A 19,467-nucleotide genomic window follows, 5' to 3' on the forward strand; every position below is an offset into this window, starting at 1 on the left:
GACTTCTACTCTTCGTTGCTAGCCCTTTTTCTACAATGCCTTTCTCCATTCATTAGTGGCCTACAATGGAATAGCCGTTACCTGCTAATGCACAAAAATATTTTGAATATATTTGATGTTATCCAACATCGTACTTTTTTGCAAGTAATCTATCATTGTTAGAAAAGAAGATTGCATATCGAAGGAAATAGGTCATAATTTTTCTAATTGGCTTTCATCTGTTTTGATTGTCATCTTGTGTTCTAAAATTATTTGAATTAACTGCTAAGCTGATTCTGCCAATAGTTAAACCATTCAGGCACTTACTGTTTTCTGTCCCTGTGACTGAGGAAACAATTTTTTGTTTTGTTTCATTTGTTTTTTCACCTTTTGAATGTTGCATTAAGTTTTCTCTGTCCTTATTAAGATAGTTGTTGTTTTTTTCAAATTACATAAGTGAGATAGCATTCACGTGTACACCTCTAACTGTTCTTACCCTGATCTATAATACCTTAGGTACTGCAAGTAATTATTCTTAATATAATTTTTAGTTGCTTTTGTAATTTACTTGCTTCTTGTTGGTGTTTCATAAACAACACTGTATCTAAAACAGTGTTCTAAAGAATTATATAAAAATTTAAAGAATTCAACAGTTTTCATTGAAACCTTTAAAATCTATGGTATTTCTTTCTTCATGGATTTTGTGAAGTTATATTTTACAAAGTCTGTGGTTTTGACCTAAGCCAAGTCATTATGGATTTTTAAGTTTTCTTTCAATCTGATTTTGGCTCTGATTGGTTAAAGTAGACTTTAATGCCACTTTTTTTTTATTTCTGCCTTTTCATGCAGTCTGCACGTATGATGGTACACACAGTGGCAACATTTAACTCAATCAAGGTAATAACACGACTTTTTCTGAGTTTACTTGAAAGCTGAGAACTTTTCCACCTACCTTTCCGTAGTCTTTGTCTTTCATTACCCTTTATAAGTCTTCTTGAATGAACTTGTTGAGTGAATTATTAACATACAGCAATTACTTCTCAGGTTACATCAATATTTTATTATATACATGAAATTATTTTTTTTATGTCAGGAGAAACCCTGATTTTTTTTTTGAACCAGGCTAATTGAATTTGTGCATATTTCTGAAATTAAGTAGAATACAGTAACCTTCACCTGCACTGAAAGTATAGTCTTGACTTTTCATTTATTACTGACTGGTGAAATTTGCTTATATACTTTAAATAACATAAGCATAACCATTTTAGGAAATCTTCCAGCATTGCTGTCTGTGTTCTCAGTAAACCCCTGAAAAAAAACTATGAAGATGGATGTGAAGAAGGGGTAGTTGGCATGTTTGCAGGTGTCAGCAAAATGAAAAAGGGGGCTATAAGCATAGTGAACAACATGTTACTGGATAAATTTTCTGTTTGACATCATAAAGTTTCAATGAGCCCAACACAAGAGTTTCTTTAAGCAGAAATGCTATAAAAACCCTGTGATTCTGCAGTATCAGTGTGGAGCTTGATTTTTGCTTTTTTTCAGGAACTGAATGAACGTTGGAGGTCTCTGCAGCAGTTAGCAGAGGAGCGAAGCCAGCTGTTGGGCAGTGCTCATGAAGTCCAGAGATTCCACAGGTGGGGTGTTTGTATCCAAATTTGATCTTAATTCAGTTTAAATAATTATTTATAAGAGTTCTAAAACATAGTGGGACCTATTCCAAACAAGTCATATTTCAGCCCCCAACTTATTTAGTGGAAGTTGGGCCACCAGTAAAACAACAAAAATTTTTTTATATACTTCCTAGAAAGAAAATTAAAAGCATGTTAACATGGGAGCATGGAACTACTGAGGGTTTGGGAGATCTCAACTGCTGTCCTATTTTGCCATAGTTCACTTGTGTCATCTTGCAGTTTAATAGAATCATCAACTACTTGAGCTTCTCTAGAAATCAGCAAGCTGGTGGGTAACAGAGATCCTAGTGTGGCCTCCATTTTAATTCTCTTTCTGCCTTCCTTTCGCTCAAATCAGAGATGCCGATGAAACAAAAGAATGGATAGAGGAGAAGAATCAAGCATTAAATACAGACAATTACGGACATGACTTGGCCAGCGTGCAGGCTCTGCAGCGCAAACACGAAGGCTTCGAGAGAGACTTAGCAGCTCTTGGAGACAAGGTGAGGTTGAGAGGGGGACAAAAACAAAAGGCTTCTTTTTATCTAGCAGAGATGATTGAACTGTATAAAAGATTATTTTTGTTTTCTTTGTGTTTATTTTCTTTTCTTTAATTCTAGGTGAACTCTCTTGGTGAAACTGCCCAGCGTCTGATCCAGTCACATCCAGAATCTGCTGAAGATCTCCAAGAAAAATGCACTGAGTTGAATCAGGCTTGGAATAGTCTGGGAAAACGTGCTGACCAGCGCAAAGAGAAGCTTGGAGATTCTCACGACCTGCAGCGTTTCCTCAGTGATTTCAGGTGAAGAGTCTATCTCCCTCCTCCCCAATTTGTCTGTTTGCTGTATTACCACTGAAGTATATATGGCTCAATGTTCCACAGGAATATTTCTGGGGAGGGTTTGAAAAAGGACTGTTTTTCCTGTTCTGGCTTATTTTAGTGGAGGAAGGGAAAAATTATTTATTAATCTGTGTTTGCAGGGACCTTATGTCTTGGATCAATGGAATCCGGGGACTGGTCTCCTCAGATGAGCTTGCAAAGGATGTGACTGGAGCTGAAGCTTTATTGGAAAGGCATCAGGTATGTGAAAGATTGTGAGCATATATCATAAGCATCAACAGATGTTTGTTTTTCTTACGCTCTCCACTTACAGTTCCAAAAATAGATCAATTACAGCTCTGTCCTCTATTTATTTGTTAACACATTTCTGTACCATGCAGGAACACCGCACTGAAATAGATGCAAGAGCTGGCACTTTCCAGGCATTTGAACAGTTTGGACAACAACTTCTGGCACGTGGTCACTATGCCAGTCCAGAGATCAAGGAGAAACTGGATATTCTAGAACAAGAACGGACAGACCTGGAGAAGGCTTGGGTCCAGCGCAGAATGATGCTAGACCAGTGCCTGGAACTGCAGGTACTCTGCTGCATTTCTAAAAAGAAATATAAGTCCTCTTTTCATAAAAGTTTATTCATGGTGACGAGCAGTGCTCGTGGTCTGTCTTTCTTATGCTCTGGAGTTTTTTCTCTGTGTAGCTGTTTCATCGGGACTGTGAACAAGCTGAAAATTGGATGGCTGCCCGAGAGGCTTTCCTAAATACAGAAGATAAAGGAGACTCCTTAGACAGCGTGGAGGCACTCATCAAGAAACACGAAGATTTTGATAAGGCAATCAATGTCCAGGTGAGGAGGGTAGCTGAAGTGAGGGCGGAATAGATTAGCTTTTCTTAGGCAGGTTATTAACAAAAGAAATTACTACTGTGTATGGTTTCTAAATGTTGGTTCGAAGTATTGAGCTGTTTGGGATCTGTACCAACAGTTCAGAAGCGGCTAATGCAGACAGGGAGGTATTTCACTGCCCACCAACGTGGTGTGGGAAGCGTGGCAGGTATTTGTGTAAATCTCTTACTGCCTTGAAAATTGTTTATTTTTACAGCAGAAAATAGTATATTTTCAATTTCTTGTAGAAAAAAAACTTCCAACTTTTACTGAGATCATTCTGCAAAGTCCAAAAGATACCTTTTTTCCTAAATGCCATAGGTGAGAGTTGTTCTGAAGTTGAACTTTCCAGTCCTGTGGAAGATAGTCTTCCTTTAGAGAAAAGAAACAAGAAGAAAAACAAACAAAAAGACCCACCACCACCAAAGGCTCTTTTTCCATTCCAGACCCTGGTCATCACTTGACTTAGTTTGAAGTACTACAGTTGCCCTAATTTATGGCTTCTCTTTTGAATAGGAAGAGAAAATTGCCGTCTTGCAGTCTTTTGCTGACCAGCTGATCTCCGCTGATCATTATGCGAAAGGAGTCATTGCTAACAGACGCAATGAGGTTCTGGACAGGTCAGTACGCTGAAGGCCTTGTGAGATTGGATGCAGATACTGGCTGTGAAAGAGAATGATATTTGGCAACATTTTGCAACTGTAAAATGTGCTGCTTTGTGTTGTCCTGGTTTTTCATTCTACACATGTATTTAATTGCGTACAGGTGGCTTCGTCTGAAAGCTCAAATGATTGAGAAGAGATCTAAGCTAGGAGAATCTCAGACTCTCCAGCAGTTCAGTCGTGATGTCGATGAAATAGAAGCTTGGATCAGTGAAAAGCTCCAGACTGCAAGTGATGAGTCATATAAGGATCCCACGAATATCCAGGTGAATACATTTCTCAGCTTAGAAATCAAAATGAAATATTTACCTTCACAAAGCATCCTCTGTTTTGAAAGAACATGTTCAGAGGAGTTCTTGTTCAGTAAGAGAGAGAATAACACACCATGTTGGACATGGTCTTCCTTTAACAAGGAGAAAATAGAAATTGCATTATGTATGAAAGGAGACCCAAAATAGAACTCACTTGGTAATTATTGATGCTTATAATTAATAAGATATGTGGTATCTGCAGCAGCACTCTTTCTGAAGATACTCCTGAGTAGCTGTTCTGTTTTTCTCCTGGTATCTAGATAATAAAATAATGAAACTAAGTTCCTGGGTCTCATCTCCGTATGAGATCTCTCTTATATTCTAAAATATAAGTCTTACTCAATTTTCAGTATTAGAGAATAATTAATTAGAATTACCTCCTGTGTTTAAATAGTGGCTTATGAAGTAGTATGAATGCACTGAACTACTTCTTCTCTCAATCTGTTTTATAGCTTTCCAAACTGCTGGTAAGTAGTTTGGACTAGCCCTGGTATGTGAATTTGTTTTCTTTGTATAGCTTATGTGTGAGCACAAGGTCTGGTTGCAGTCTGTTGCTCCATCCATCAGTTCATGCAATCTCTTTGTTTTCTATTAGTTATTGACCTTCATGCAGGTACAGCTATTGATCTTCATGTTATGGATGTGGCTTTTCTGTTAATGCCTATTCAGCATCATTTATGTATTTGTTTTGCAGGTGTTCTGCATGATCTGTTTCATTTGTAATGCATAAGTGGTATAGGGTTGGTTTGGGTTTTGTTTTTTTTAGGTTTGGTTGGGTTTTTTTGTGTGGATGGGTAGGAGTTAGCTCATAGAAAAATGGGTTTCTATCCTTTTTTGGAAATTTGGCTATGAGGCATGTCAACCTCCTTTCTGAATTTAGAGTGGTGGTGATATAACCCATGACATGTGATGTCAGCTCTGTTAGCTTGAGCTTTTAGAATCAAATGCTGAAGATGGAGATACCAATAAAGCTGGTAGACCTAGATGTCTTACAAGAGTAGTAGAAGAGAATAACATAGAAGGAACCCTTGGGAAAAGGATACGTACCACGTAGAAAGCTGACAGGACTTGTTAGAATTCAAAGAGTGGAGTAAAATGAGGTTACATGAAAGAAGATAACCAAGAGGGGGAAGGTAACTAGAGCAAGGAAGGAGACAAACATTGTGTTTGTTGCTTTAGGCTGTAGTACATTCATTTTTTTTCTTAGTTGAAAAAATAAGAATTTTATATTAAAAGAGAAAGGCTTGTCTTGGATTTGTTGTCATGGTAATTATATGGAGATAAGCAATTGGCAGCTTTTAAATTGAGTTTTATGTGTTGGCAAATACTGCTTTGAAGGATATGTTTTTATAATCTCAGCATTCAGGATTAGTAGTTTCCAAAATAAAGCAGTTCATGCAGAATTTCTCATGGCAGCGCTATAGTATTTTCCATCTTTTATTTCAAATCTAACATTTCCTTTCATTCCATTCTCTCAGGGCATTGCATACCCATGTCCAATGTTACTAGTATTTCCAGTTAATACTTGTAAATTCTGTCTTGTCATTTTTGTGCTATTCTTATCTTCCTGGTGGGTGGATGGATCGTGTAGATATGAGAGAGATCTGCATACTTCCTCCTACACCTAGGCTCCTGTTGTTCTCATGGCGTTCTCAACTCAGAGAATTTTTTTAATAAAACGTTCAAAGTTATTTTATAGAGTTTTTGATATTAATTCAGGACTGTAATATATAATGTCAAGTATGACTGAGTAATATCAAAACTGTGCAAAAAGCAGATAGGCTTTAGCAGTGGTTTCTTTTAGCTACCTGTAGATTACAAAGGGAAATAGAAATTTGTGAAGCTTCTATAGGAATAGAAAGCTACTGTGCTTATGCTTAGAGTATGTGTACTTTTCGGAGGTGATAGCATTGTACATGAGAAAGCCTTATTTGAGTAACCTCTAAGGTTAATGCAAGGAATGTTACATGGGCATCTGTAAAATGCAGAAGACGTTGCCTGAGTTGTATATATCAACTCATTGACACTTTTGCTAGGTCAAAGCTTGATAGCTACCCGGATTCATGAGAGTTACTATCTGAGTGAAGAGTCAGTATGCTTACTGAGAGAGAGAGAGAACTTCTTTAGATCAGACTATACACAAACCTCTCTATGTAGACAACTCTTGCGCTCTCCTCTCAGCCCATGAGAACAATTTAGGAGCCCTTTGTCCAGTTTCTAATAGTTTCGTTTTTGTCACGTTTAGAGCAAACACCAGAAGCACCAAGCCTTTGAAGCTGAGCTCCATGCCAATGCAGATCGGATCCGCGGCGTCATCGATATGGGGAACTCGCTGATTGAAAGAGGAGCGTGTGCTGGCAGCGAGGATGCTGTGAAGGTAGATAAAACAAGTCTTAGAAGATTTATTTAGTTTTGAGTTTGGAATGTTTGGACAATTGGGAGGGAAATACCCCTTAAAAAATCTTGTTTTATAGCAGTTTTTCTATTTCAGCTATGCAGTAGGAATTAGGGTAGTCATTTTGCTTTGTTCTTAAGAGTGAGAAAAGTTTTCTGATCCTATGATCAGGATGTAAACGTTGAACTGAATTATAGCTAGGAAACATGAAATAGTTACTGTACAGTTTGTGTACCTGGAATCAGCAGCCAAACTTGTACCTTATTGTGGTGTTATATTTATCAGAACTTGTGTTTTTCAGTTGTAGCATTTGTCTTCTCCATTTTATAACAGGCACGGCTAGCTGCCCTGGCTGACCAATGGCAGTTCCTGGTACAGAAGTCAGCAGAGAAGAGTCAGAAACTGAAAGAAGCTAATAAACAGCAGAATTTCAATACTGGAATCAAGGACTTTGATTTCTGGCTTTCAGAGGTAATTAATTGGGATTATTTACTTGCAAGACTTGTTTTTTTTTCTAGTTTTTTATTCCCTTTGCTGATTTTCATTTTCCTAGAGCACTGTATACCTTTGAGCAAGTCTAGATTTATTTAGTAAAAACCGTTATTACAAGATTCTGAAAAGATTAAAAATCTTGTGGATGTTTTTTATATTATTTATAAACAATAAAGTGAGAATAAGCCTATTTGCATAGAATCTCCTAAGAATTAAGCAGGTGATGAGGCAAAGGTTTATCCACACTGTAGAAAGTTAATGAGATAATTAATTTGCATAATTTTAAAGACATTATAATTACAAGGGGTTTGTGAAAATACAACGCACAACTCATTCTTCATCCTCCTCTTTTTTTTTTTTTTTTTTTCCCACCCCCAGGTGGAGGCTTTGTTGGCATCTGAAGACTACGGGAAGGACTTGGCATCAGTTAACAACCTTCTGAAGAAGCACCAGTTACTGGAAGCTGATATATCTGCTCATGAGGTATCGCTTTCGCTTTTTGTTTTGGAACGTAACTCATAGTAATCAGCAAATTGTGCAGATACCACTTCAATACATGCTGCAGTCATATACTTGTTGAAACATGTTTTCTTAAAAACTCTGGCTCTGCAGAGCAGTCAGATTTCTGTGGTTTTGTTGGTATAGAAATAATGAGATAAGGTTATTCACACACCTTTTCACCCATGTTTCCAGGATCGTCTGAAAGACCTGAACAGTCAGGCTGACAGTTTGATGACCAGCAGTGCTTTTGATACATCCCAAGTGAAGGATAAACGTGAGACTATTAATGGACGCTTTCAGAGGATCAAGAGTATGGCAGCTGCCCGCCGTGCAAAGCTGAATGAGTCCCACCGTTTGCATCAGTTTTTCCGTGATATGGACGATGAGGAGTCCTGGATCAAGTGTGTATTTTGGAAGTTCTAGGCTCTGGCATGAGGGCACGTGCTTACTGCCAGCTTGCTAACAGCATTCATAGTCTGTAGCATGGTTTTATAACTTGTCTTTTCCACAAGTATGTGTCTCTACAAGAAGACACATACTTGCCTCCCAGTCAAGGAACACTGTATTCAAAACAGCTTCAACACCGATTTGGGTGTGGCTTCTTATCTACAGTTTTCTTTGGTCAAACCCCAAGAAGGAAAGCTCTGTACTAGAAAAAATAACACTAATTAGCCCTAGACCAGATAACTGAAATTTGATTCTTTTTGGAAAAGCACCTAGAAGAAATTTAAACCTCACTTTTTCAGTCTGAACTACTTTTTTTGTTCCAGCCAGATGTAGTAATTAATGAAATGTTGTTTCCATATTGGTGTTACTATCCTTAGAGGAGAGAGAAAGAAGTGAGCTTGATAGAAATCATTCGGTTTAGAGCACTTTTTTGTTCTGCTTGTAAAAAAACCAAAAAAATAATAATTGGACGACAGCAGGTAAACTTTACAAAAAGTAATTATCTTCTTAGAAACAAAACAGTACAGAGAAACTCTGTCCTTCATAGAGAAATGATAGACCCTCTTCCTTTCCTTTGTTTTCCCTACACGTTCCCCTTGATGTGCTGCCAGGAGCCAGCTGCTGTTTGCTGATAACTCGTACGCAATTTCTTGCATCCAAGATATTTATGCTATGAAGAGCATTTCCTTATTTGCAATGATTTTTTTTCTTTTGTGAGACTTGACCTATGTAAGTAATATTAAAATTTTGCATTTCTTGCTTCTCTCTTGAACCTAGAGAGAAGAAATTGTTAGTTAGCTCAGAGGACTACGGCAGAGACCTAACTGGTGTGCAGAACCTGAGGAAAAAACACAAGCGCTTAGAAGCAGAATTAGCTGCCCATGAGCCTGCTATCCAGGTAAATGCCTCTCCTTGACAGATTTCCTATAAGGAATGGCTTTCTTGTTTGCAGCAAGTATGAAAGCCAGTAATTGGTTTGTAGGAATCCAAATAGAATGCATAATAAAAGAGCAAGTGATGTTCTATTGATCGGGTGTTTCTCTGCTTTGCAGGGTGTTCTAGACACTGGGAAGAAGCTTTCGGACGATAACACAATTGGAAAGGAGGAGATACAGCAGAGGCTGGCCCAGTTTGTGGATCACTGGAAAGAGTTAAAGCAGTTGGCAGCTGCTCGGTGTGTGAGATGTTTTTGTAACATGCAACTTAAAACAGTTACATGGGCTTGTAAGGACCAGATTTTATTGAATTTCAGGTGTTTAGATATGGGTCATTAGTAATAATCACGTCATAGCATACATCACTGATGATGGGCTCTTTGAGACTATTGAAAAGGGTTTTAGTGATGATGTTTCTCAACAGAAATGTGAGGTTTGTTTTGCTTTGTTTCTTAAGGTGTGCTGTGGTTAGCCTTTCTTGCACTTGCCTAAATACCATAGACTTGAAATTAATTGGCCTTAGTCCACTACCAGGATGTTTTTCTGAATGGAAGCTATCAGGAGAAAATGGTTCATTGCAGTCCTTTAACGGCTGCAGGCTTTGTGGCCTTGTGAATTTACAGAGCTGCAGATATCACAGTCTGCTGCTGGAGAAGACAAGTATGAGTGATTGTATGCTAGGGTTCTGTCTCTGTACATTCCTAGGTTTTCTGCTGCTGTAATTTGCTCTAGAGCAACACTGCAGCTAATTTTACCTTTCTTTACCCATACAGGGGGCAGCGTCTAGAGGAGTCTCTGGAATACCAACAGTTTGTAGCAAATGTTGAGGAAGAAGAAGCATGGATCAATGAGAAAATGACACTGGTAGCCAGTGAGGATTACGGGGACACACTTGCAGCTATCCAGGTATGGAGAAATTTGTCAGCTCTTTCGTATCTTCATTGCATTATCATTGATGAGAGCTTAATGAACCTTTACTTTAACTGTCTTTCCAAAACAGAGATTTCTTTGTTGGTTCATTTTTAAAGGCCTACGATGTAATAAAGTAATTAAAAAACACCATGAATTTGTTTTAGCATTCCAACTATGGCGTTTTCTTTAGAAATGACTTTCTTTCATAAGTAGTGAGAAAATATTTTAAAAAGTGGTTGTGTGTCATATTTGCAGGGCTTGCTGAAAAAGCATGAAGCATTTGAGACTGATTTTACTGTCCACAAAGACAGAGTGAATGATGTTTGTGCTAACGGAGAGGATCTCATTAAAAAGGTGAGAAAATAGACTGGTAAAAAAAACCTTCAAAGGCTGCCCAGAACATTTTCATGTCAAAATAGACTTACTTTGCTCTTAAGACTGATTTGTCAACTCTTTCAAAAGAGCTCTTACTCATTTTTTGCAGCTGAATAAGCTATTGATGTTAACCTCTTACAGCACTGTTTCTTAGGCAGTGGTGTACATTGAGAACAAAGTCTTTTGATTGAAGTCCTTGCTCTGTTACAAGCTTTCTGGATGACTTGGAAGACCTTAAGATCATATTTAATTTATTTTTTTCCCCTCCTGTTGTGTAGAACAATCACCATGTGGAGAACATTACTGCCAAGATGAAGGGCCTCAAAGGAAAGGTGTCAGATCTGGAGAAAGCAGCAGCTCAGAGGAAAGCCAAACTGGATGAGAACTCTGCCTTCCTCCAGTTCAACTGGAAAGCAGATGTAGTGGAGTCGTGGATAGGTAGGTTCTGCGTTGGGGCACAGTACTCTGTCACAAAGAAACTGAAATGCTCCTTCAGTTAAAAAGACTTCAAATAGCTTCTCATATGGTGCTGTAATGAGCAGACCTACACCCAAAGCAATCAGCAGTGCTATGCCTGGTAGATGCTTTGGAGGTAATTGTTCTATTAGCCCAGAGGGCCTTCCCCAGTTTGGAATGGAAGGAACATTTGAGATAGAGATGTTTACATTTTTAATGCATTTGCTTCATTTTCAAGGTGAGAAGGAAAACAGTCTGAAGACAGATGATTATGGACGTGACCTCTCTTCTGTGCAGACACTACTCACCAAGCAGGTTAGTGCTAATGCTGCTTCTACCCTGTAAAGGGATGGAAAAGAGTAGGTAAACACTTCAGCAATACAAAAGACTGATATTTATATTTTTATTTATTCGTTCCTATGTCTTTCATAGGATACATTGAATATATTTCAATGTAAAATATTTTGTTCTTTTTTAATGTTTCAGGAAACTTTTGATGCTGGACTTCAGGCTTTCCAGCAGGAGGGAATTGCAAACATCACTGCTCTGAAAGACCAGCTGCTAGCAGCCAAACACATCCAATCAAAGGCCATTGAGGCTCGGCATGCTTCCTTGATGAAACGCTGGAACCAGCTACTTGCCAATTCTGCAGCCAGGAAAAAGAAACTCTTGGAGGCTCAGGAGCATTTCAGAAAGGTGAGTAGCCAAACCATGAGGCTACAAAAATGGAATTGTTCTCTTTGGAGGAAAACAAACAAACAAACAACACTTGCAACTTATGTAGCTTTTCTATTTGGAGACAATATTTATGGAAACTTCCTTAAGAATTTTTTAAGACACTTGCAAGAAATAAGCAATAAAGGCAAACTACCACTTAGGCTTGTTAATTCCAGATCACCTCATATACAGTGTTTGCCTCGCTGCATAACTGAACTGACCAACTGGATTATTTCCTCTTTTCAAGGTCGAGGATCTGTTCCTGACTTTTGCAAAGAAGGCATCTGCCTTCAACAGCTGGTTTGAGAATGCTGAAGAGGACCTGACGGATCCCGTGCGCTGTAACTCGCTGGAAGAAATCAAAGCACTGCGAGAAGCTCATGATGCTTTCCGTTCTTCGCTCAGTTCTGCCCAAGCTGACTTCAACCAGCTGGCAGAGCTTGACCGCCAGATCAAGAGCTTCCGTGTAGCCTCCAACCCCTACACTTGGTTTACTATGGAGGCTCTTGAAGAAACTTGGAGGAATCTGCAGAAAATTATCAAGGCAAGTCTTGATCTCTTCATAGCTTGTGACCTTTAAAGTCTTCCCTGGAAGTCGTCCCCAAAGATAAGTATCCAGGATACTCTTTGAGTCCTCAGTCTTCTTTTTACCTCCTGAATTGCACCGGTATGCAGTGCTGGTTTTGCTTTGATGCACGATGAAGCCAGTCACGTATTTCCCTTTTGAAATAATTTTTGTTCCTTTCTCAGGAACGTGAATTGGAGTTGCAGAAGGAACAGCGAAGGCAGGAAGAAAATGACAAGTTGCGCCAGGAGTTTGCTCAGCATGCTAATGCCTTCCATCAGTGGATTCAGGAGACCAGGTATAGTTTGTCTTCCCAGGAGCAACCCTTAGAGAATTCCACAGCTAATAATTGTATCCATCCAATATCTCCTTGGCCAATCTAAGTTGTCATGCCTCCTGCTGAAAAACAGCTGATGGTCTCTTGTTCATTTCCTGCAGTTGGGATCTGAGGAAGGCCCCATTTGCCACAGGGGAGAGGAAAGCCCTGAAACACCAGACTATAAAAATGTTTCTGCTTCTGTATTCGTTTTTCTGTAGTGATTCCAGTTATCCAGGACTTGTCTGTCCTCCAGTTACTCCTGAACTAGTCCGCCCTGCAACTGGCAGGGGCAAGGAACAAACAGCTAGAAGCAGGCTGTATGAAGTGCTCATGGCCTTTCTGTTAATGCCTTTTTGTGTTCACTAGTATATTAGAAATCTCATTAGAACTTCAGTAGAGAAAGCAACTGTGGAAAAAAACTGAAGACTACATTGTAAACACCTTTTTGGGGTGCTGTCTAATAATATCCGTGCCTGGGGAAGAGGGAGTACAGATTTAACAGCTGCTTTAGAAATTAAAAAAGAAATCTCAAGGTCGAGAATTGCAGTGAATTGAAGAGCGTGTTTCTAGAAAACTGAGGTAACCGTGCTCAGAGTGCTGTTAGCCAATTCTGACACACAGGGGTTGTGGTTCAGAAGAGGTGAGTTTTGTTTTCGTGTAATCCTGTGACTCTCTGTCTCTGTGTGTTTACAAATAGTTGTGTATGTGTCTTCATGAAATACCGAAATTTAAATATGATTTTTAACTTTTTGATGTTTGCTTCCCACCCAAATCTCTGTCCCTCTCTTACTGTCTTGTCTCTGTCCTGCTGCCTGATGTCTGGATCTTCACATTCTACAGGACTTACCTGCTAGATGGGTTAGTATTGAATTTTATATCTTTACAAATTTGGTGACGTGTTCTGCTCTATCTGTGTGTGTTCTTCTGTCATGATATTGCTTGTGAGAGCTGCACTGAAACCCCTTTTATTTGAAAAGAGCAATCTGGAGCTGAGGTGCACAGACACAGGAAACATGATTCTGGAGTGGACCAAGTACAAACCAACAGAAACATAATTATTTCCTAGTCAAAAGCAGAGGAAGTTATTAATGGAAAGCCACTGGCGTACCGTGGAAGTCCTAACTTTTGCTCTTCCTTTCTCTGAGAGCTTGCACAAGAAAAGGCTCTTAATTTGATGAGATATGGGAGAACATAGAATAAGCACGTTCATGCGCTTTCAGAAAACAGCTGACGAAGCTAGTTTTCCAGCATTCAGAGATTGGTTTAATGGAATAGACCTTTCCATTATAATTGCTCTCAGAACAATTAAAGCTCCGAAGTATTGACCATTTGTTTTGTAAGGAGGAAGAAAGGTTCCTATGAAGAGGCTATGCTGAAGTTACCTATCTTAAAACTCTGTAGTATGCAAAAATGAGCTGCCTATTTTTAATCTGCTGCTGAACCATACTCAGAATAGGTGCTTACCCCACAGAGATCATATTCTTGATAGAAGAAACAAAACCTTCCAACATGAACCCACAAACGTTGCCTGGGTTTGCAGGCAGTTGGATGCCTGCAGTTTTATGTCCACTTGTGTCCATGGGAATAATTCCTGCTGAGGATGCGTGTTGGTGGCTTGTCAAGTAGTGGAAAGGAAACAATAAAATTTTTAAATGTCTTCAGACTGCCAAAACCTCTGAGAGCATGTCTGTCCACTTACATTTCTTCAGTATTAAAAATCTGCAACGTGATAGAAGCTTTGTAACAAGGCATAATGTGAAATGTTAACAAATACTGTACGGGCCTGGCGCAGAAGCCTGGGCGTCTGCCCTGTGTAATGTGCTGGAGAGGAGGCAGGGACCTTTCTCATGAAGATAGAAGGCTTTTCATAATAAAAGGGTGGAATTCTTCGCAGATAACTGTGCTTCTTATGTGCTCTGTAATGACTACAGTGTCTTGTGTTCTGCTGTTCCTGCCAGATAAAAATAATTTGCCCCATTTTTGTTGTACAGTTTAATGGAACCGAGCAGATTTTCCTGGAACGGATGCTGAATTCTCTGCTCCTTTGTAAAGTAGTGTTGTAAATTAGTTCTGGTATCCAAGAACGAGCTAACAGAAAGGGCCATTTACTAAAAGACGTGGGGTCAGAGTTCGAGATCACCATGCCAAGCTCTTTTGTTGAACAAATTACCAGAAGGCTGCTGATACGCAAGGCAGAGTTTGTCCTTAATTCTGCGTGAATAGATTAAAAATGCAGACTTAGCTCAAAGAGGCATTGGCTGCGCTGAGAATGCCTTGGCGAGAGGGAAAGCTGAGCTTCAGAGAAGTTTCAAGATAGCAGCTGCCCTGTGTGCACCTGGCTTTTCAGTGCTCCCTAGCGGCTTCTGCGTGCCCAGTGCTGCCTGGAGAAGGCTTCCTGCAGTGAGGGAGAAAGATGAGTTTAGAAAGAAAAATGCCTTTACAGAGTCAGTAGGTGAATTAACTGCAAAACTTCAGTTCTTTTTTAGTGACCCTCCCTTTTGTGCGATTTACCCAAAAATAACCAAGTTGTGTGTGTGCGACCCCGCGTTTGAATTATTTCACTAAGCAATGGCTTACGTTTGCTGCAAGGTGGTGCTAGCTTGGAGTGTGGCTCCACTGCAGTGGCCGTGTTTGGGTGTGTTCTTTCCTCTGTTCTTTCTTCTTCCTTTTTGGAATTTACTTGGTTTCTTTTCTTTGACTAGCATAGCATATCGTCGTGTCATTCGTGTCTATCAGTATGAAGTTGGGGATGATCTATCTGGAAGGTTTTTTCCTCTTTATTTTCTTACCTCACTTTGGTTTTCAAATGCACTCTTTAATTCCAAGGCTCGCTTTCCTTCCAACTAACTTTCACAGCTTAGAGATGCTTGGAGGTTTGTTTCCCTGTTGACTCTTTCCTTTCCACGGTTGGTTCCCTGCTTCTTGCTCAGGGCTCTGGGCGCGCATTTCATCTCCTTAGGCACGCATTGAATCTGAGCCTTAACCCTGTGGTGAGAGACACCCGGGTGTTTGGTGCATTTTCATTGCTGCAGAGTGATTCAGCACTTGAAATCCCCTCCTCAAGAAGCTCGAAAGCACGTAGGATAGATCTCAGTGGGAACCTGGTTATAGGGACAGGATCTTAAACACGGCAGAGCCAAAAGCACGGCGCCCAGCCTGGCTGTCCAAGCACAGGTCATTCAGTAAGAGCTCTCGCTGTACACGCTGGAAGGGCAGAGGTTCCTGAACACTGCTGCTTAAAGGTTATGTAGGATGTGGGGGGGAAAAAGCAACATCCCGAGACTTTCCGTAGCTAGTCCACATGAAGCAGATCTTGGAGCCCATCACCACAGTGTGTGCTAGGGCAGGGGGCTGCTGCGCTCAGCGTGGAACTGGGCTGAGAGGAGTGGCCCTGCCTCAGTTTCCCTGGGTGCGGGATGGGAGAGGTGGGCAGGAAAGGCAACTTTCCGTCAACCACTGCTGCCTAGGGGAGACCTATCATTTTCTGCAGTGATTATGCTGTATTAAGACTACTTTTAAACCAAGCCAATAGTTTTCAAGGTCTTTTTCCCCATTTTCTCCCCACATAACACACCTCTGTAGAGCTCCTGTATCTTGCTGGCTAATACAGCCTGTCCCTGGTGAATCACCTGTAGTTCGTGTGTGTGTGTGCTGGGCACGGTGGAGTGGGGTGGGACTGCACCGAGTTTCTAATTTCATTAGGTCCAGTAAAGTGGGTGCTTTGGATCTGGCATGAAGTGTGGCTGCTGATCGTGTTGCCTTTCAAATGGGGCTAGAAATTAACTATATAAAGAAATAAGAATCAAACAAGATGTACATGTGTCTGTCTGAAAGAGGATGAGTCAGAATAAGCAAAACACAAAACCAGTGTTTAAATATTTACAGGAGAATAATACTACTGTAAGGATTTTTAATTTTAAGGAAGGACTGTTAATTTCAAGCCCCACCTGCCATTTTTTACGGGAGAAGTGCGCGCTCTCACTGTGATTCTGTGTTTAGGTCTTGTATGGTGGAGGAGTCGGGAACACTGGAATCGCAGCTGGAAGCTACTAAAGTAAGTGATGCTCACCGATTTCTAAAACACCTCTCCTGAGTAGTAACTTGGGAACACCGGGTGGGAATGAAAATGTGTGCCATTATATAGTAAAATCTTATTGATTTTATACATTTTGAATACTGAAGAAACCTTTGGGATTACCTATTTACATATCTGATGTCTACTTACATCCCGAGCCATTAAACAGCACTCTGGTAAAGGTTTCCTTTTTGATATTTTTTTCTAAATGGCTGGGGTAGGGAAAGGATACAATATTTTCAGCATGTTTTCTAATAAGAGTTTATTCTTTCTGTCTCAAGAGCTGGCTTGCAAGCCCTGTTGGTTTCCAACAACATGCACAAAGAGGTTATTCTGAATACTATTTACAAATCCCAGTATATGTGTGCATGTGTGTGTGTGTATATATATATATATATATATATATATATATATATATATTATACCAGCAGACAGAGTATAAACTTTCCTCCCCCGCCAGCCCATGTTGTACACATGTTCATTTTAAGGTGTTTTTTTTTTTTTTTTTCACTCCTTGATTTCCTCCTCCTACTCCCTCCTTGCAGCGCAAGCACCAGGAGATCCGAGCTATGAGGAGCCAGCTGAAGAAGATTGAGGACCTTGGAGCTGCCATGGAAGAGGCACTTATCTTGGACAACAAGTACACGGAGCACAGCACCGTGGGGCTGGCGCAGCAGTGGGACCAGCTTGACCAGCTGGGGATGAGAATGCAGCACAACCTGGAACAGCAGATCCAAGCTCGGTACTCCCTACCCCGCGTGCAGCGTGAAGTGTGCCTAGCCTGGGTGGGGGATAAACGAGGAGACACATCTGTGTGTCTGGAAATGAGCCTTGCATGACAGTGCTGAGCCTCTGCTGTCTTCTGACTCGTGTGTGGCAGCCTAGAGAGCTGCTTGTCAATCTCCACTGCCTCCCGGCTCTTTCAGCGGGATGAAGTTAGCAGTCTTTGAAATGGTTCCTGTTGGCCGTTAGCAATGCTGTCTTGCAGGAGCTGATTTATTCTGTTGGGCTGTGATGATGTAATGTTTTGTCTGCTCACGTGTCTTCACCTTTTGATGCAGCTGACTGGTTTGGGACCCCAGCAGAGCTCTGCAGCTCAGGAACTTTTCACTAGCTTTGCTTCTTCCTTTGCAGAAACACAACTGGAGTCACTGAGGAGGCCTTGAAGGAGTTCAGCATGATGTTCAAGTGAGTGGCAGGAAACGCGTGCCAGAGGAATGCTTGTGAGATATTTCTGGCATGTGGATGGCCCCTGTTCACAGGATTCTCTGACTGCTCTGTTTGCAGCTCCCTTATTGTCTGCCCAGTTCTGTGCTGAGCTCCTCTCGTCTCTGCCAGATGGCAGGAGATTCAGATACACCCGCTGCTGGCCGGGTGCAGCCACACGAGGCTTTCCTGGGCACGCTCACTTGTGGGCATGGCGGTGTAGGAACCAGGAGTGTCAGTGAATTCCAGATGGGAATATAGTCATTTTTTGATGCTTTTTAAGCAAAGTGAAGAATTTGTGCTTTCATTTTTATGTATGTTAGATAGGAAATGTCTATGGATTCAACCTCATTTGTCCAGAAAGGTGGGCTGGTTATCATGTTCTAGTTTTCAGCCCAGCGTGTAGCTGTCAGTCACTTACTCGACAACTTGACACTTAAGAATGTGAGCTTTGGTTTTCTGTTTTTAGGCACTTTGACAAGGACAAATCTGGACGACTTAATCACCAGGAGTTTAAGTCTTGCTTGCGCTCCCTTGGCTACGACCTGCCTATGGTTGAGGAAGGAGAGCCAGACCCCGAATTTGAGTCTATTCTTGACACTGTCGATCCCAACAGGTACGTGGATTGGACCTTCTGTGTTTCTTTTGCAGGCTATGGTATCAGTATCTTCTGTGGGGTTTAGCTGCAAAGTCTCTTACAGGCCGACAGCTTTGCTTTCATTTATTGTGGAGATGCTATGGTTGTTTTCACGGTAATTCATGTAAAAGAGTATTCATGAAGGTAAGATTGACATTTGTGAAGATCACATTCAGCTTAAAAAATGATCTGGTATTGATGTAGCTTCCTGTGTTAAGACTTTTGCTGCTCCCAGGAAGTTAAAGCCCCTCTCTCAGGAGGGCATGGAACTGCAGTCTTCTGGATAGTAACGGATGGCAGCGTTCACGCACTGTTTTGTTTCACTGGCAGGGATGGACACGTCTCGCTGCAGGAGTATATGGCGTTTATGATCAGCAGGGAGACAGAAAATGTGAAATCCAGCGAGGAGATCGAGAGTGCTTTCCGTGCCCTCAGCTCAGAAGGGAAGCCCTACGTGACCAAGGAGGAGCTCTACCAGGTATGTACCAGTTGTGGCCCCCTAGGAACAGATGGGGGCTTTTTGTTCATAGATTAACAAAGAGCAGCTAATGGGAAGTTCATGTCACTGTAGTTGAATCAGTTCTGAACCTGCAATGGTATCCCCTGCAAAATGCAGAACAACAACCCTACCCCTCTGCTTCCTTGGCTCTCCAGAGGAAGAAGAAAAGCTTTAACTGCCCGAGAACTACTTGGGTTCAGTAAAACAAGAGCTCCCCAAAGGCCTGGGAAGGGAGTGCATTCACGGGGTGCTTTCCTCTCATCACTTGGGAGACTAGAGGGAGATGTTTCTCCAGACAGTGACTCAAAGGAGAAACTTAAGCATCTATTCTGAGTGTGAGATCTCTTCCTCTCACTGCCCTGCCGAGATGGGAAGTTTTTCCAGTCTGAATCCCACCAGTTGGCAGAGAAATAAAGCGGTTGCTCTTCTTCCTCCTACCAGTTACCTGTTCTGCCTTCTCTTTGGGGGGAAGACTCAGGTCAGACCTTCCAACCTTTAACCAAACAGTGTGCACAGAAACAGAACATTTCCATGCTGGGTGTAGTTGTGGAGCTTCTTGGAGTTCTGCTCCAAGCTGCGTGCCCTCGGGA

The 19,467-nt window shown here is 41.0% G+C and overlaps 1 protein-coding gene across 1 annotated transcript in view; it reads left to right on the forward strand.

Annotated features, from left to right (window-relative positions):
• SPTAN1 (spectrin alpha, non-erythrocytic 1) overlaps positions 1 to 19,467 on the forward strand; it is a 51,077-nt gene that overhangs the window by 31,213 nt on the left and 397 nt on the right. Inside the window, 29 exon segments of the mRNA XM_040532020.1 lie at positions 829 to 876; positions 1,525 to 1,616; positions 2,011 to 2,155; positions 2,273 to 2,454; positions 2,634 to 2,733; positions 2,874 to 3,071; positions 3,191 to 3,337; positions 3,890 to 3,993; positions 4,139 to 4,301; positions 4,799 to 4,813; positions 6,592 to 6,723; positions 7,075 to 7,212; positions 7,612 to 7,716; positions 7,927 to 8,135; positions 8,959 to 9,079; positions 9,234 to 9,355; positions 9,890 to 10,022; positions 10,284 to 10,382; positions 10,682 to 10,841; positions 11,098 to 11,174; positions 11,346 to 11,555; positions 11,824 to 12,120; positions 12,327 to 12,439; positions 13,301 to 13,318; positions 16,460 to 16,514; positions 17,081 to 17,277; positions 17,670 to 17,723; positions 18,211 to 18,357; positions 18,709 to 18,856. Of these exon segments, the coding sequence (XP_040387954.1) occupies positions 829 to 876; positions 1,525 to 1,616; positions 2,011 to 2,155; positions 2,273 to 2,454; positions 2,634 to 2,733; positions 2,874 to 3,071; positions 3,191 to 3,337; positions 3,890 to 3,993; positions 4,139 to 4,301; positions 4,799 to 4,813; positions 6,592 to 6,723; positions 7,075 to 7,212; positions 7,612 to 7,716; positions 7,927 to 8,135; positions 8,959 to 9,079; positions 9,234 to 9,355; positions 9,890 to 10,022; positions 10,284 to 10,382; positions 10,682 to 10,841; positions 11,098 to 11,174; positions 11,346 to 11,555; positions 11,824 to 12,120; positions 12,327 to 12,439; positions 13,301 to 13,318; positions 16,460 to 16,514; positions 17,081 to 17,277; positions 17,670 to 17,723; positions 18,211 to 18,357; positions 18,709 to 18,856 (3,729 nt within the window).

This window comes from Cygnus olor, chromosome 19 (assembly GCF_009769625.2).
Source record: "Cygnus olor isolate bCygOlo1 chromosome 19, bCygOlo1.pri.v2, whole genome shotgun sequence".
Lineage (NCBI taxonomy): Eukaryota > Metazoa > Chordata > Aves > Anseriformes > Anatidae > Cygnus > Cygnus olor.